Here is a 15,927-nt window from a genome sequence, read left to right on the forward strand (position 1 = left end):
ATAAATTATATATAAAGTTGTCGAAGAATTTTTAAATAATAAAGTTGCAATGTAACATATATTTCAAAATGTGTCATCACTAAAATTTTGTAGTTATAGAAATCGTGAGACTCTTTGAAAATTGTCTTTAAACAATTGCTATTTTATTTCTATATCCTCTTGTGAGCAAATTAAATAATATTTTCAGAAGAAGTCGCTGTTGTGTTATGTGCACTAGCCAAATGTAATCTTGACATTATGTAAATAAAGTCGCGAGCTTTCAGTTTTCCATCAGGTTAAGAATCCTAACTCCCTGGAGATACCACGCGAGAAAGCTTTATCATGTATATAGATAGGAGAGCTTTTCTCCACGTCCAAAATCACATTACGGAGATATAGGTGCCCGTGATCGTAATGTCGCTCGCATCACTTTTTATACTTACAAAAAAAAGGGGGGAAAAAACGTTACGTCGATATGTAAATTATAATAAACATATTTCTTAGATAAAGCTCGCGTCGTAGCGAACCTATTATCAATGTTTATCTCGAGAAGCTCTCGCTGACAGGATAGAGAATATTGAGAGAGAAAGAGAGAAGGGGCAAGTGCAACCGGTTAAAATGGCGCCGGAAAAGTTGATTAGTCGCGCTAACGAAATTCGCGCGTCGTCAACGGAAACGCAATATTGAATCAGCGGAAATGTGCGGAGACACGTCGCACACTTTAGCCCCAGGGCAAACATTAAAGCTCCACAAACCACTCGTAGCGCGGAGTAGGAGAGTAGTAGTTGAGAGAGAGAGGGAGAGAGAGAGATGTGCAAGACTAAGCACGGACTCCGGTCGTTTCCTGGATGCTTCCGCGTGTTTGTCCGCCTCAAATACGTGCCCTCCATCAGACGCAGCGCGAAGAAGACGCCGAAGAGATGGACGGGAGGGGAAGGAACGGAAAGGAAGGAAATGAAGAGACAGGAAGCGGCCGCGCGCGGGATGAAACGGGTCGCGTCGTGCTTAGCATCGTTTCGCGAATTCTGAAATACGAGCATCAATTCGCGACGTGACCGTCTCTACTCCCTCTCGCGCGCGTCTTTCTCTCGATCGCGCACAGCTCCGGGAGAGAAAACATCCTCACTAAAGATATATATATCCCCGGAAAATAATAATCCGTGTATACAGAGTGATTCTGACAACTAGGACAGGGGATACTGCTTGTAAGTGAAGATGGGGGAAAATGGTAGAGGAAAATATTCGCACGACGTACCGAGGACTAACTGACTCCTACTGACACCACTTTTGTTGCAGATGCACTACCTTATTGCAATTATTTTTTTTTTTTAAATGCAGTTATATTTTTTGGCACAATCGATTCTTTTTATTATTCTGCGTATAAAAGTATTAGGTGAGATTATCGAAAAATCAATACCTTACGAGATATGCAACATTTTATTTCAGAAATGTTTTTTCTTACAATAAGTGTTCAAATGTTACATTTTACACACTTTATTATGTTTTTCATAGCATTTTGAACCTGACTGTTATACATATTTAAACAATGCATTTTAATTTGCTCTTTCAAGTAATCTATAATTGAATATATCAAAAAATGACTTTTCGATAACCTCACCTTATTTAATACTTTATATCCTGAATAATGGAAAAAAAATCAATTTATGCAAAAAAAAGTATAGCTGCATCTTTAAAAAAAATGCAATTGCAACTGGCAAATGCATCAGTGCATCTACAATAAAAGTGTTAATCCTTAGTGCAATATTTTCCTCTACCATTTTTTCTATCTTACGAAACAACAGTATCTCGTTCCAGTTATCAGAATCAGCCTGTATAGTCCCGTTGCACTCTTAAAATTTTCCTTCAGTCTATTTTACGATCAGTATCGTTAGCGATTCTTTGACAACTGCAAATCGGTGAATATGTCAATTTTGTAGTTATTTAAATAATTCTGTAGTTATTTGAATAATTTTCGTGCGAATTGACAGTTCAAGTGAGAATGTTTTAATTACGTCGACATCCATCGAGATCGGTTCACTCATTCATTTTTAAGCGAATATTCATCAATAATGTTATTTGCATTATAACATGAAATAAAATGTAATCTCTTACTGCATCAATTTAATATCTAGTGAAGAGTAAAATCAATATTTAAATGCACTTTTTGGATTTATAAAAATATGTATGATATCTATCGACATACTATAAAATCATGCAAAATTTCGATACGTTTTTTTTTAAATGAAAAAAAAAGAGCAATAGATGACGAAAAATATATGAACATAATTATCACTGTTTTTTTCTTATCTTCACAAGAAATAATATTATAATAATATATTATATTATATAATATTTAATATTTTATTTAATATTTCTCTTATTTTAACGTGAAATAATTTGCTTATAAAAGAAATTATATACGAAAGAGAATACGAATAATAAAATAAATAAATGCACACAAAGAGTGGGAAAGTTTGCGGAATATTTTATCGTTTTGCTAAAATATATCGCTCTCTTTCGACCGGCATATAATTTGACATATACAATAATTAAATTTAAACTGCGATAAGAAAATCACAACGAGTGTCGGTGCGCTCTCGGGATAAGGCAGGGGAATAAATAGCGTGTGAACGAAATTATTTCACGCAACGTCACTATCAAATCTATCTCTAGTATTCTCACGCTGAATATTACATTTTCCGCCGACGTTTCCGTCAAGAACGCGACGACGAGACGAGTGGATTAGAACCGGCGCGGCAACTTCGACGCGGCAGCGTACCGTGAATTTCATATAATTCACGGAAATAAACGCACACGCGCGACTAACAGCGTTACAATTAATAACCAGAGCATTTCGTTACCCGTGTTCCCTCTCACTCTCTGTCCCTCACTATTTTAATAATATGTAATTCGCGACAATTCGCTTCTTCTCGAAAATCCTCTCGCATCCTCGCATATTTCTCTCTCCTCTCTGGATTCATTCAAATCTCCACCAATTTACGGTAATCAATAGTCCTGTTTTAATGATCGTAATTTTGCGCATTCCCGTTAAACGCGTCTTATTCAGTCAAATGCTTTCTCAAAATTATTTCTCTTCCATTCATCGATTTTACGGAGTGATTATATATATCACCCTGGTGATTATAATATAATTACCGGGCATTTAAAGCGGAGCAATCTTAGTTAATACCATCTCGAAAGTTTAATACTGAAATATATTCTGATATTGAAGGCGGCACGCGCTTTGTGTTATTATATAGACGAGATTTAAGTAATCATATCTTTTCCAGGCCGAACCAGCGTTGATGTACGACAGCGTACAGGTGTTCGCGGTGGGATTACGCACCCTGGAGCAATCCCATGCTCTAAGGCCCGCCAATATTTCCTGCGAGCTCGAGCACCCTTGGGACGGGGGATTGTCTCTCATCAACTACATTAACTCGGTGAGTTACTCTCTTTTCTTTTTTCTTTACGCGCAACACGCGTAAATATATATAGAAAACAAATTATAAAACATTAAAAAATTGGAGAAGTTGTTTAAATTGTATTTAACAATATATATTTCGATTAGATAAGAGAAATAATTTATAGAGAGAATAAATACGATCGAAAACAGGAGAATAATTTTTCATGAAGAAAAATAAATATTGAATAAAATTTTTTCATATCATTCGTTTTCGAAAAGAACTGATTTGTGTTACACGGACTCATTTTGATAGCAATTATTAATATATTAATAAAAAGAGCATCATATTTTGTTTATTGTAAAAAAGGTAAAGTAATCTACATTATTTTATATAAAAAAGTGCAAAATGTATAACGATTTTATCTTTTCAATAGAATATTGAGTTTTTTGTATTAGCCATTGTTGAAGTAAAATCAACGATATATGATACAATATCGTCGAAAATTACTCAAGCTCAAAAACGTTATAAAGTTTGCAATTTTTAAAACCAATTTTGTCGAAAAAAAAACAATTAAAAAAAATTTTATTCTGTATTTTCAACTAGCTTTTTTCATCAAAAATCACCTCTTTTACCATTTAGTTTAACAAACCTACGCAACAGGGATTAAAAATGAAAGTGCGAAGTTGCGAAAATGTGAAAATGTATATCTCGTAAGAATCCATTTTCATAAATGCACGCTCGAAATATTGCAGGGGAGAAATATATATTCTCTCGCCGAGCGATGCTTATCCGCAAGTTCGCGATGCTCTCGCGGCGGTAAATACACCCGCGGGATGTATTTTAATTTTTCATATAACACCCGTCCGCATATACATTCTCGACTATATCGCGGCATCTGCCTCCCGACTTTTCCTCGAGAATAGGCATCGCCTAGTAGAAGAGAAAATCCGCGCTCGAAAGCTCGCCTCATCGCTCTTTAAACGCGCCACCCGAGAAGTCAGAGAGAACGAGAGAGAGTGATATCCCGAGGGGGAAGAAACGTGCTGCAATAGCTTACCGTAAATTACCGCCGCTAAGATCTGGCTGATGTTCAAAACAAACGATATCCGATATAGTGGCAAACGCTCCTTTCTGCCCCGTTCGTATATAATATATAAATATTTAACGCGATTGGAAATCTTGGATATCGCATATGTCAGACACATGAAATCTGGAGGAAAGAAATTGTTCTCGTCCCCCCCCCCACCCTAAAAAAATCATTCACATTCATGAAACTGCTGTCTGATCAATCTTATCCCATCGATCGATGCATCGTGAAGATATAAAAATATAATATATTTTAAAATAATTCAAAATATATTTGAAAATATTCAATATATATTTTAACGATTCTTTATATATTTATTTCTGATATTTATATGTTTAAAATATAAATTCAATATATTTAAAAATTTATATTTTGAAATATATTGAATATTTTATCGAGCGTAATATATTGTAAAATATTCGATTAAACTTATTCGAATTTGCATGATCGAAGCGAGCTCGTAGCTCGTAGCCCCCGGATTGTTATTGACTCGTACTGTTAATATTCGAACATGTCGCACAAAGTCACTTCGAACAATTTCGCTTTAAAGAGAACAGCCGTACCGCGTTTCTATAAATTTCAATCAACGTTTTGCGCGCGAGTGCATGTCGCTCGTATGAAGCAGGGGTGCGACGTAGCGTATAGCGCCAGCGCGACGGATAAATTGTTTAATACCATGATGGACGATTCCAAAGCTGTCACAGGCAGGGGCCACAAATCCTTCCGTGATGTTGTACTTCCCCTTTTCAACCTGTACGACATTCTTCCCGTTCCCGTGTCCGACAAAGTACGATATCCGGCTCTAGTGTTTCGGGATTGATATCCACTCGCGAAGATATTGCGAAATATATATATTATATATATATATATATATCGTGTGTCCTCTCTAATAAAATATATTACACATATATATATTACGAATAATCTCTCTTCCACAGATAAATATAAAATATGTCTTTATATAAGTTTAATCTTTATCTTTTTTTTATATTTCTAATTTTTCTATTTCCGATTTTAAGATTGATAAAAAATTGCTTGAAATATCTATAAGTTATTTATAACTTTAATATCTTTGGCATTTCTCTCTAATGAATCTTCTAATGAAAATAATACAGCGAATAATCATCCTTCCATAGAGATGAATACAAAATGTCTTTATAAGTTTAATTTTTCTTTTTTTTTTTATTTTTAATTTTTCTATTCACGATTTTAAGATTGATAAATGATAAAACATTGTTTGAAATAATCTATAAGTAGTTTGAGAGTTTATAACTTTTAATGTCTTTGGCATTTCTCTCTACGAATTTTTACTCGTCGAATAAAATTATATGTGTTATATATTTCTTCAACTTTATCTTACTTGTCTTTTCGCACTAAAATTCGATTTCGAGCGGGTATAATGAAAATAATTGCGCGCAACCGACCTCCTTGAAAACCACATTAACGGGAGTCTCCTTTACACACGTTCGATCCAATTTCCAGGATTTTGATTCAACGACCCTTCATTAAGCGGAAAAGTCTCTCCCGTGCTATCTAAACCGGCGCATAGAGTTCAATTTTCCCCGAATTGTACAGACTTTCGTAACCTGGCACGTACGTGACTTTTGCGCTGCTTGTTAGGAAATAAAAAGTTCGTACGGTAAATGCAGCGGCACGAGGGCAGACCATTGGAGAATTTGAACGCGGCTGTAAGAGAAAAGAGGGATGAGAGGAAAAGTATGAAGAGAGAAAGAGAGAGAGAGGAAAAACACAGAGAGATATAGACATTGCGAAAAACTGAGAAAAAGGAGAAAGAGGGAGGAAGAAGCGAAGACGCGAAAACTGCGTTTTGACCGAAGAAGGAACAAGAGCAATAAAAATCGCCTTATATATTGAGGCAGAAAATAATAGCCGTCGGTACATCTTGCGCGCAGAAGGTATTCCCTTCTTTTTTTTTTTTTTTTTTTTACGTCAAAGAAAGATCCATTCCAAGAACGGAGATTAGTCAAAGCATGCCTCCTCGCAGAGATGAAAGGAGGCGCATGCGGCCAACCCCGGGACAACGTGCGGAATTAAACCAACCGTCGCGTCGTCTTAAGAGCACAACAAACATCCTCGTACATTCTCCGGCTCCACGTCCCACGAACGAAATAACATCGTGCACTTTGGACACGGCACAATGCGACCGCCCGCATTTGCCGTAGAGCAGAAAGCGTCTCCTTCGCTGTACCTGCATTCATAATTAGTTAAGTTTATCTCCCTTTGTCTCTCTCTCTCTCTCTCTCTCTCTTTGGGAGCTACAAGTTTGTAATCTAGGGGAAACCGGGCCCTTTAATGCCCCGGCCGTCTGTAATATCTCGCCTCCTTCTCCTTAAAGGGAAGATCATCTCGCCGATACCGAAAGCGCTCGCGCGCGATCATTAATTTAATAGCGAGATTCCAATATCGACAGGGGAGGAGGAGAGTCTCCGAACGAGACCCGGGAATATTTGCGCCGCCTGCTGTCTCTCTCAATTTCCCCCATCCTTCGCCCCCGTTGAAATTCCGGCATAACACCATGCGTGCCATACGTTAGATTATGACATCGAATATGTCGAAATTGAATTAGTGACGCGCGTCGTCCTATATATTCTATGTATATAGAGGGAGATACACGCACACGTATGTGTCCATCTTCGCAAGCACGACTGAGGGATCCAATAAATATCACGTGGCGCGCGATACGATTCGTACATGGAGCGGCGTACAAGCGACCAACTATGAATACGCATTCGTGCACATTCGCACATGAATGCAACTATATCTGCGGTATACAGCCAGGATATAACATGTGCTTGCACAGTTGAATAGTCGGGAATATCTTGCAGAATTTTCGAAGAATAAGGGAAAACGCGCGTTTCGGATTTCTCGTAAAGAGAATTTAATTTATTACTCTCTTTCGGATTAATTTATTAAATTTTTTCAACGCGTTAATAATATATTTTTATCGATAGGAATTGTTGAAATTTTATAATTGTGAGAGATTTTTTTTACACGCCAATCCGCTATTAATGCATTAAATTTGAAGTTGTTAAAATATATTGCAGAACAGAAAAAGAAAAAAAATTCGTGGAATCAAATTGTCAAGAAACTAAATGTCATAAATGTTAATTTTATTTTGTTAAATGTTAAGAAATTAAGAAACTCGTGGAAACATATCTTTTATATAAATATTTGAAGTTGTTAGAATATATTACAGAAAAAGGAAAAAAGAATAGAGAGAAAAATTCGTCAAATCAAATTAGTTGTCAAGAAATTAAATGCCATAAATATTAATTTTATTTTGTTAAATATTAAGAAACATGAAATTAAGAACACATGAAAACACATTTTTTATATAAATATTTGTTAGAATATATTGCAGAAGAGAAAGAAAAAAAATTCGTCGAATCAAATTTTTTGTCAAGAAATTAAATGTCATAAATATTAATTTTATTTTGTTATATGTTAAGAAATTAAGAAATACATGGAAACACATCTTTTATATAAATATTTGAAGTTGTTAGAATATATTTCAGAAGAGAGCGAAAAGAATAGAGGAGAAAAATTCGTCGAATCAAATTAATTGTCAAGAAATAAAATGTCATACATATTAATTTTATTTTGTTAAATATTAAGAAATTAAGAAACACGTGAAAAATACAGATATAGGAGTTTACCGTCACTATTATAATTTATTGCGCAGTCATAAATGAGTTTGATACGTCTATAATCACTCTGTTCTCTCTCTTTCTCTCTCCTCCTGACCGCAAAAGTGCCATGGAATAGCGTTAAAATCGCAAAAATCTCTACTTGGCGGTCTTCCGAACCTTTTTATCGCCGGATTAGCTATTTCGCATTGTTTGCCCCCGCCTTTCGAGCATCTTTCATTCGCCTGTGTGGATTTTGGCACCAGCGGCGAACTCTTGTTTGTATCTCGTCTCGACATTATCCTACTTTCTTACCCCGATTTAGCCCCAAAGTGTCCCTTCCGCCCCTCCCCGTACCAAGGGCAAACGTAAAGTGGGTCATCGGATTAAAATCTATCAGCTCGCCAAATTTGCGATAAATAAGTTTAAACGAATATTGCGCGCGACGGTGGCCGGATTGTTGAGGCGCCAAGTAACGCGATCCGAGAGTTTTCGCAAACTTCTCAAACAATCTTTTTATATATACTATTCGACAGAAATTTACGGTCCAGCTTATACACATGTACACACACAAGCTCGTGCGCTCTGTCTTTCTCTCTCCTTCTCTCTTTCTTTTTCTTTCTATTCTGCATTCAGCTTTATTTAATTAAATCTTAACCGAGCGCATTCCGTTTAACTTAATGCCGGTACTCTCGCTTTTACGAACTCAGCTCTAAAAAATTGTTCATCCCTCGAGATTTATAAAATTGGAACGACCGGCGATCGTAAACCGCAAAATTATAATAGTAAAAATTACGCGGAAATATTAAAAAAAGAATGTGATACTTTTTGAAGATATCGCGCTTTTCAATGTAACGTGTGAAGGCAGCATCTCTTTTTACATTCGTAACAAATAAATTGAGTTTATTTTATACAAAGGACAAGTTCATCTCAGCGAAGTTTTTACGAAGTAACGTGAGATCTAAAAAAATAACAATTTAAAAAAGATATCTCGGCATAACATAGACTATTTTAGTATAAAAATTAATCAAAATAATTCGTCGAAAAACTGAATGAAAAAAAAATTATAATGTTAACAAATAAATAAAAATGTAATTATTGTATATCTCTCATTTCAGTAGTTAAGAATAAAATATTATTGTATATCATATTATTATATATCATAAAAAATAATAGAGAAAGCATTAACGTTTTTTAAACACTCACATTTTATCACATTTTATAATTAAACCGATATTTTATCATCGATTTAATAATAATTTTAATTTGCTATTTATTATTTTAGACAGAAGTTTAGAATTACAAACAATTACATTTAATTTTGTAAATAAATTACAATTCCCCGGAGATACTAGGGATATAAATTACGCGTCGAAAATCGCATCGAATCGCGTCGAAGTACATTTTGTAGTGCTCGTAATTTGTGCTGCTTTATCTTCACTTTGCTAAATTCGATTCAATCGATATAGAGAATAATACATCCGCACGATATGTTTGCGGTAAAAGTATATTATGTGGATCGCTAAACAAATATTCACACTAATTTACACCGAAAACGAAAATTTCTGATCGTGATTCGATAAATCAGTGCAAATTTTATGATACGTAACTGCAATTATCTGATTATTTGCAAACATAGAGTACTTGCTATGTAAATCTAAAATTTTGATAAATAATTATAGAATATATGTATTATAATACGTATATTATAATACGAAAATTTCTAATTAAATTTTTATTGTTACTTTCTTACTACGTTAATTATAAAATTTTATTATTCTTACTTTTTCTATTTTATCGTGTAATATGATTAACTTCTTTTTAATTAATGTTTTCTAATTAATGAAGAAAAGTAAAAAGTGCACACTTAAAATAATTTTTAAATATTAAAAAATTTAACTAAAATTAAATTATTTAATTAAATCTATCTAATTAAACTATTTAAATAAATTGCCTAATATTTTAAAAATATTTGAAGTATGAAATACGAGAAACAGAAAAACTTATTACATATGGTTTTTAATAGGAGCTTTGTGTAAAATTCTAATAACTTTAGATGGCTACTATTTTTTATGAAAATTGTGTATGAAAAATATATTATATTTTTCAATTTTGTTGCAAATTCTTTATTACAAAACGCGGCCAGTTATCTACCGTGATATCACTCTTTTACAACTAATTAACGAAACGTACGATCTATGAAAACAAAATTCACCGCGCTCGTAACTTCCGTAGCTTTACGGCGTACAGAAAATTCGCTCGCAGAAACAGAGATATTCTGACGTACATTACAATTGCACTTGGTCGGCCTTTTATTATCTTTCCTCGTGCGTCTGCATCTACAAAACCGCGATTTTATTTTAGAATTGCCTTTGCGCAGTCCGTTAGTACACTGCGATGGCATTTTTACAACAATCCATTTAAAAATAATATTTGTTTTGCTGTTCTTCTCCGGGCTTTTAAATTTATACATCTCGCTAAAATGTACAAAGATTATTACGAATTTCGAAAATATTTCTACTCTGCAGAAAATATTTCTACTCTTTAGAATTTAATTATTATTTATTTATATTTATAGGATTTGCATTGTATATAAATTAATTTTTAATTTTTAAAATAAATTTTTAAAATAAATTTAAAAGAAAAATACCAGATTACACAGATCTGCAATTAATGGAACAAATATATGTAGTCGAAAAACATTGTGTCACATACGTGGTATTGTTCTTTTGTTTCGACAAAATAAATTTCATCGTGCATACGATATTGGCAAATAATAAATTGATCGTTTTCCTTTCTCCTCCTCGCCCTATACTAGTTTCATTAGAAACTATATCTTTTCTGATTCGCTAGCTATCGTTTTCGGTCAAGCAATCGATGTGTATCTCTATGATTTGACATGTTTGAAATTTATATTCATGTTTTATAGCAGTTATTCTAGAAGTAGAATTTACAGTTATTCGTTGTTACCAATTTTAGTAAGAAAAAAAATGCTAATTGCTAATTTGTCAGATGAAAAATGGAAATTGTCTATATCAGATATATTTAAAAATTATTGTAACAAGTATTTAAATTTTATACGATATTTAGACGTGAATAAAATTAAATATAATAGAAAATACAACTTGAAAGCCAATATCAATTCAAAAGCGAAAAGTGTCTGATCATCAACTGTAAAAACAAGAACAAATCTGCAAGCTTTCATGCATAAATATCAGCTGCCTCTACCAGCATACAAGGAAGGATTTTCTTTTGAGAGAACGCTCTTCGTTTGTCCGCGGCACAAGACGTGATATCTGCTTTTTTTCGACGCATTGTTTTTAATCGGCTTAGCTTTTGTTTTTCAATGAAAAATATACAGGCGTACGATGAAAAATTCGAAAGAATTTTTCGAAGATAAAAGCAACATTGCTCTTTTGTACTCGCATAGAGCCACGATTTAAATTCGTGAAAATTTATTTCTTTTTTTTTTTTTTGTTGTAACTATAGCTTTGCTATAACCTAATATATCTGTGTAAAGCCGTGTTTTGAGTGAACGGTATTGTGATGCGCGTACAATCGGTTTCCAATCGCGAATTATACTGCTTCTAAATTGCCGGACAATTTGACGAATAATTTTCGATAACGGAACAACGTCGATTTCGACTATTGGGCACTTTCATTGTTCGATATTCTACCACGTATGCAAGTTAACCGCGCAACATCCACAACTTTAATGAAAATAAAATGCGAAACGCAAGAACACAATGAAGAGATGCATTTTATGTACATATATATATTTTATATACATATATATATGTATATATATAAAGAGAGAAAGAGGGAGAGAAGGTACGTTAAAATTGCAAGCGTGTCATCTTTTACCATGTTTCATGTTTCACATAATACTACATCTTCGCTATTCCACTTTCCCAAAGCATCCCCGAGCTTGTGCAATGTTTTGGATGACCGCTTACTGAAATTGCCCTCCGTTATGCTCTCTAGTTACCTACCGCAACCTTATACCCTCTTTCGGCTGTTTCTCGTTTTTTATTTTTTGTTTCCTACTTATCCCCTATCTTTGGCTCGCTATTTTCTTCATTGTCTTCTCTCTCAGCTCGAAAATTCAGATCTCGAATAATTCAGTGCTTTAGTATCTCTCTTCGAATACAAATATTTATATATGTATTTAAAAAAGCTGTATGAAAAAAATAATCTAAATTTTACATTTGGTAAAACTTTTCGAGCAGATTATTTTGCACGAGTTATTTTAAGAATTCTCGTGTAAAGCTTTATTCTGACAGATAAATATTGTATGCTCTCTTTGCGCGATACGCGATACGTAATACGAGTTTTATTGTTAACATTTCGCGCGCGCGAGAAAAATATTTTACCCGTCCATTAAATCAGGTCTAGTGAAAGATGCCGGATTAATGGTTTTGTTCGTCGAATTGTCAATGTCTGTCGCGCAAAGTACCTACACGTTGACGGCCCGATTACTCGCGTTTAGAGGCGAAGAAGATTTTCCTTAAGTGATTAGAATATCCATTCTTCGCGCCATTGCCCTAAGCCGGCCTGTGACGGCTCTCAGATCCCGTAGGATTTAAATAGCGTCCTTGGACGGCGTCGTAACGTGCCGGATTTACAGGGACGCGAATTCCCGCGCGCGCCCGGCCAAATTGCTCTCGTTCTACTTGCCGGCGCGTAACAGGCGCAGAATAAAACGATTAATATATCGTTTCATAAAAGCGAACTTGTTGAGTGGTCGGAGGAGATTACACGCGACGTAAAGCACGGGCTACTTGGCCTTTGTACGTCGTCGCGGGCGCTTCCGACAGTAGTCCGCACATGGACATTATTATTTCATCGGTTATGCGAGGGGACCATTTCGCGAGTGTTGTTCGCGGAAGTTAATTAAGGGCGAAAGGGAGACGGAGAATTAGCGAGAAATAATAGCCTTTGTGTACATACAAGTTTCGCGCTAACGATTTACGTGGATTTTCTAGTTTGGTGTCCAACAAAACGAGAAGCTTTCCCTGTCCCGGTTTGATTCTCACAAATATGAAATAAGGGATTATATAACTTTGTCCAAAATGGCCTATTTTCGAGAATTTTTTTTCTCAGTAAATAATATAGTAATCAATGCAGGGTTTATTTTATTCGTTATATATTTGAGTGTATGTATATAAAAAATTATAATTTTTATCACAAGTTGCAGTGATGGTTCCGGTGTCTGTACGATTTTGTACTGTTAATTAATTCGATCTGAAAAATTAAAATCTTCTTGTAAAGAAATATTATGGTTACGAACTGTCGAGGAGGATTTTTTAATTTATAAAAATTCACGAAATTTGGTAACTTGAAAAAAAAGTTACAATTTTGCCTCAAAATTTTTTCCACTCTTTGTTTATTATAAAAAACATGATAAAAAACCATTGGAAAAAACCCCCGACAACTCGTAACTATAACAATAACAAAAAGAACTATAGCAAGACAATATTTTTATTTATCATATCAAACTATAACCTACAGTGCAAAATCATGCAGATGTAGAAACCATCACTGATGCACGTAACCTGTCATAAAAATTATAATTTTTTATATACGTACGCTCAAATGTATAACAAATAAAAAAGAAAAACCCTGCATTGATTACTATGTTATTTACTAAGCAAAAAATATCCAAAGATAAGCCATTTTTTGCACGCGACAAAGGTACATGTAATCTCTTAATGTTATCGCGATATATTTGTCGAGAGTCGGGGGGATTTTTTTGTTTTTTCTCGCACCCCGTATAAATAATATCTGTTTTTTTTGTTTTTTTTCGACAATATTACGTTTGCATCGAACGCGACAATTGACATCGAGCGACGTTGTTTATTCGCCCGTATTTATGATCTCGCGCGCACACTTTGCAATGCTAATGACAGCCAGCTGGCATTTAGTTAGATAACGTTTGGAGTCGCGCCAAGGTAACCAAGTTTCCCCGACGCGCGCGCGATCGCTTACTCCTATTGACAATACCCAAGCGTGTACAATGGTCGATATTCAATTCCGGGACACTCTCGCACCGCGCCGTCCCTCAAAATCCTGCCGCGTATATCAGATCTTGCCGGATGCACAACGCGCGAAGCTGCGGTGAACAAACTGCCTTTTTGCGAGACGTCATTTAGATAGATATTTTTCTATTGACTCTGCGGTTCCGCCATAGCTTCGCAGCGTACCTTGTTTTACCCTGGCATATCCGACAGCTGAAACAAGCTGATACGCCACCATAGTGTATGTACAGGCAAAAGAGAACGATCCAATATGCTATTCTAAAAACTGATGACGGTGGATTGACGTTTGTCGAGGAAAAATATTACAGAATCGCAATTGCGATTTTTGTAAGAGAATAAAATGTTTATGAAAATTTCGTCACGTACAGTAGACACACAAAAAAATCACTTTTATTCTCAATTTGCTATAATCCACCTTTGAGCGTTTTATAATTTTATTTTATTTTTGAAGGTAACAAGCACTTACTTCAAATTTATTTTGAGAGACAAAATTTATTAACAAATTTATTATAAATAATTAACGTGATGATTTGACAGTTGTTGAAAAGAAAGAAAATTCTTGTTACAGAATATATTGAAATTTTTATAAAAAAAGTTTACAGAATTTCCATTACGATAAATAAGTACATTTTCATTTTCAATGTAATTTAATATAATATTCAACTTTTAGCATTAATCTAATTTAACTTTTTCAGATAATAAGCGAACATATTTACCTTTTTAAAATATAATTTTATGAAAAAAATGTATATGTTATGTATGTCATATACATTTTTTTGATGGCATTTCAGTACTTGTCAAAAAAGAAAAATGTGAGAGAATAGTAATTATGTTTTTAAAAAATATGAAAGTTTCATCGCAACAAATAAATCTATTTTACTGCTTTAGGACACATACAATTGAGAGCATTTTGATTTAATTTAGTATTTTAATATAATTTAATTTTTGCAGATAACAAACAAGCATATTGCATTTTCCCAATTTATTTTTACGAGAGAGCGTGTACGCTAAAGCGTTATATACATATATTGCATAAAATTTTCCAAAATGATCGATTTAATTTTCTTGCAAATTAACCAACTGTTAGTGACAGGTTAATTTTATTATTAAAAATAATTTTGTCACAGTCAGGGTAATTGCACTGCTTGCATTCTCTGAATAAACAACGTTGCGAGAGACACAAGGTGTATACGTACACCTATGCATGCGAGAAGGGATACCGGAGTCGGTTTTTCGTGACGAAAACATTCCCGGCTTATACAAACGTTCCCCCGGGCGATGTTATCGAGGATCCGTTCTCCCGAATTCGTATCTCGACACGAGGAATGTCCCAGGGCGACGCCGGGAATTGCCGCGCGGTATAACCGAGTTAGTTTCCGCTCCCCTAATAGGGCATTTCAGCATTCTGCTAAATCCTAACCGGAGCGACATTATGCCTCCAGCCTCTCGAGTAGCTTAATTGAACCGAACGAGAAATAATTGCCGTGGCGGAAGCTCGCGCTCTCGCGTAATATGACGTCATGTGAATGGGAGACGCTCCTCCTCGCAGATCGCATTCTCTCTCGCCGAGGATGTAATCTAAATCCTTGTAAAATTACAATTGCAGACGAGAAACGGCGCGGACGCGTCCGGAATACCTAAACGTCGAATAAACAACCGAAATGAGAGGGTGATTAATTTTATCTAACGATACCCAGCGCAATTATTATATTAATAATTTAATTAGCATCTGACACTTGATAGGGATGTATCAGCTGACCGTGGTTTCA

The 15,927-nt window shown here is 34.7% G+C and overlaps 1 protein-coding gene and 1 long non-coding RNA gene across 3 annotated transcripts in view; one reads left to right on the plus strand and one right to left on the minus strand.

Annotated features, from left to right (window-relative positions):
• The window catches only part of LOC145944696 (uncharacterized), a 216,568-nt gene that overhangs the window by 173,550 nt on the left and 27,091 nt on the right, over positions 1-15,927 (minus strand). The window lies entirely within an intron of this gene.
• Positions 1-15,927, plus strand: part of LOC145944689 (glutamate receptor ionotropic, kainate 2-like) — a 181,160-nt gene that overhangs the window by 96,797 nt on the left and 68,436 nt on the right. For both annotated transcript variants that reach the window (XR_014426723.1, XM_083053221.1), the window contains exon 8: positions 3,270-3,422. Coding sequence is in view for 1 of the 2 variants with exons in the window: in XM_083053221.1 (XP_082909347.1) it covers positions 3,270-3,422 (153 nt within the window). In the remaining variant the exon portion in view is untranslated. The remainder of the gene's footprint in view (positions 1-3,269; positions 3,423-15,927) is intronic.

This window comes from Prenolepis imparis, unplaced genomic scaffold (assembly GCF_030444845.1).
Source record: "Prenolepis imparis isolate NDT839.2.m4 unplaced genomic scaffold, iyPreImpa1.0 SCAF_13, whole genome shotgun sequence".
Lineage (NCBI taxonomy): Eukaryota > Metazoa > Arthropoda > Insecta > Hymenoptera > Formicidae > Prenolepis > Prenolepis imparis.